General features: G+C 68.7%; 1 protein-coding gene across 1 annotated transcript in view; it reads left to right on the forward strand.

The window, feature by feature from the left end:
- The first annotated feature begins 750 nt into the window (after positions 1-750).
- Positions 751-2,548, forward strand: part of ADRA2A (adrenoceptor alpha 2A) — a 3,931-nt gene continuing 2,133 nt past the window's right edge. Inside the window, 1 exon segment of the mRNA XM_034663279.1 lies at positions 751-2,548. Coding sequence (XP_034519170.1) covers positions 1,748-2,548 — 801 coding nt within the window. The 5' untranslated portion in view covers positions 751-1,747.

The following is a 2,548-nucleotide window of genomic DNA, read 5'->3' on the forward strand; positions in this document are numbered from 1 at the left end:
CAAAGGACTGCAAAGGCGGAAGAAAGCTCCCAGCGTGGAGGCCGTGACGACGAGCTGCCAGCAGGTGTCAGTGCGCCCTCGCTCAGTCATGGCGCGTGGCCGCCGCCTCCAGGACCCCTTCTCACCGCCGTGTAAGGGGGCGCGGTCCAGACGCCCGGTCGTCGATGTCCCGCAGACTCCTCTGTGGCTCACACCGCAAGTGGCCTCCTCTCCCCAGAGCGGAGCTCTGGACTCGGGCGGGTCCCACTCTCCGGGGGTACTTCCCATTCCGCCCCCTGGGTTCGATGCGAACCCGTGCCTTCCTTTCTCACCAGGACCCCACTCGCCTCGCGGCCAGGAGTACTTGCGGACGAGAGCGGCCTGGCCTAGGACCAGGCTGCTTCGGCTGCTACTGGTACCAGTGGGTGCTGTTCCCGATTCGGGCCCGGGCCCCAACTCTCTTTCCTCCCAGGACCCAGCTCGATGGGGGCACTCCCCGGTGCCCGCTGCTTTCCGCTGGGCCGGCCCGGAGCTGCTCGGCCAATTCCCAGCAGGGGGCTCCCACCCCCCCCCCCCCGGNGCACGCTCTTTAAACCCCTCGCTCAAGGTACCCATCTCTCCAAAGAGCCGGTCCCGCCAGGGGGGCAGCGCTCCCCAAGGTCCCACGCGGGGCGCGGACGCTAGACCCGCGAAGGGGAGGCGCAAGGGGAGGGGGAGGGTCGGTTTCCCACGTGGGGGCTGACGCCGGCTGCTCGGCAACGCCAGCTTGATCCTGGGGCTATAAAACCAGTCCACCGTGAGCGCGGCGGAGCAGCAGCGGCTCCGGCTTCGGTGCAGACGCCCAGCAGCCGGCGCGCCGCCGCCCGGCCACCCCCAGCTCCTTCTCCCCCTAGCTCTGCGTTCCTGCCCCAACTCACGCTGCCCTCGGACCCCGGCCCGTCCGGCTGCACTCAGCGCCCTCAGCTCGCCGGGCCAACGCCCAGGAGACCCTGTGCCACGGCCGAGGCTCTTGGAGGGCCGATCGCCCACCTGCCCCGGCCCACCTGAGGACGGGGGCGTCTTCATGCGGCCCGCACACGGCTCGCCCCGCCGCCCTCGCCGCCCCCGAGCTCCGCGCGCTGAGCCCCAGCCCCAGCTGGGCACGCAACTTTGGAAGTCCGGTGGCGCTCCGAGAGAGGCAGCAGAGTCCGCACCCTGGCCCCAGCCCGGGCCCGGCCGCCACCGCGGCGTCTGGGGGAAGCGAGAGAGTCGGTAATCCCTTCGGGGATGTAAGAAGACAGATATAGGACCCCAGGCCCGCATCAGCGCCCCTCGGCTGCCTCCCGGGGTGGGGGCGGGCCCCGCACACGGTAAGACCTCTTGCTTTCGCTCAGGCTCGAGAGTCAAGATAGAGATAAATTTTAAATTTTCTGTCATCCCTCCAAGTGATCAGGCCACCGATGATTTCTGTTCTCCCTTCTTGAAGAATAAATCTTCCTTTCCCCATCTGCTCGACCTACTCTCTCCCGCCGCTTAGAAATACAACTTGTGCTGAGCTGGGAAGGAGAAGGCGCCCACCACGAGCGCCGCAAGCGCAGGCCGGGCGCGGTTCGCGGGAGCCGGGCCCATGGGCTGCTAGCGGGCCCCCAGCTCGGGCCGGCGTCCCTGAGGCTCCCTCCCCATGTGAGGCGCGGCAGGGCGAGCGGGGAGCGGGAGGAAGAGGAGGACCCACGGGCGCCGGGCCGGAAGGCAGCTGGCAGCAGGCCCAGGCAAGCGGGCACCCGCGTTCATGTTCCGCCAGGAGCAGCCGCTGGCCGAGGGCAGCTTCGCGCCCATGGGCTCCCTGCAGCCGGACGCGGGCAACGCGAGCTGGAACGGGACCGAGGCGCCAGGGGGCGGCGCCCGGGCCACCCCTTACTCCCTGCAGGTGACGCTGACTCTGGTGTGCCTGGCCGGCCTGCTCATGCTGCTCACGGTGTTCGGCAACGTGCTTGTCATCATCGCGGTGTTCACGAGCCGCGCGCTTAAGGCGCCCCAGAACCTCTTCCTGGTGTCTCTGGCCTCGGCCGACATCCTGGTGGCCACGCTCGTCATCCCCTTCTCGCTGGCCAACGAGGTCATGGGCTACTGGTATTTCGGCAAGGCGTGGTGTGAGATCTACCTGGCGCTCGACGTGCTCTTCTGCACCTCGTCCATCGTGCACCTGTGCGCCATCAGCCTGGATCGCTACTGGTCCATCACGCAGGCCATCGAGTACAACCTGAAGCGCACGCCGCGCCGCATCAAGGCCATCATCTTCACCGTGTGGGTCATCTCGGCCGTCATCTCCTTCCCGCCGCTCATCTCCATCGAGAAGAAGGGCGGCGGCGGCGGCGAGCAGCCGGCTGAGCCGCGCTGCGAGATCAACGACCAGAAGTGGTACGTAATATCGTCGTGCATCGGCTCCTTCTTCGCGCCCTGCCTCATCATGATCCTGGTCTACGTGCGCATCTACCAGATCGCCAAGCGCCGCACCCGCGTGCCGCCCAGCCGCCGGGGTCCGGACGCCGCCGCCACCGCGCCGCCGGGGGGCGCCGAGCGCAGGCCCAAC

The sequence above is a fragment of the Ailuropoda melanoleuca genome, chromosome 6 (genome assembly GCF_002007445.2).
Source record: "Ailuropoda melanoleuca isolate Jingjing chromosome 6, ASM200744v2, whole genome shotgun sequence".
NCBI classification, from domain to species: Eukaryota; Metazoa; Chordata; class Mammalia; order Carnivora; family Ursidae; genus Ailuropoda; species Ailuropoda melanoleuca.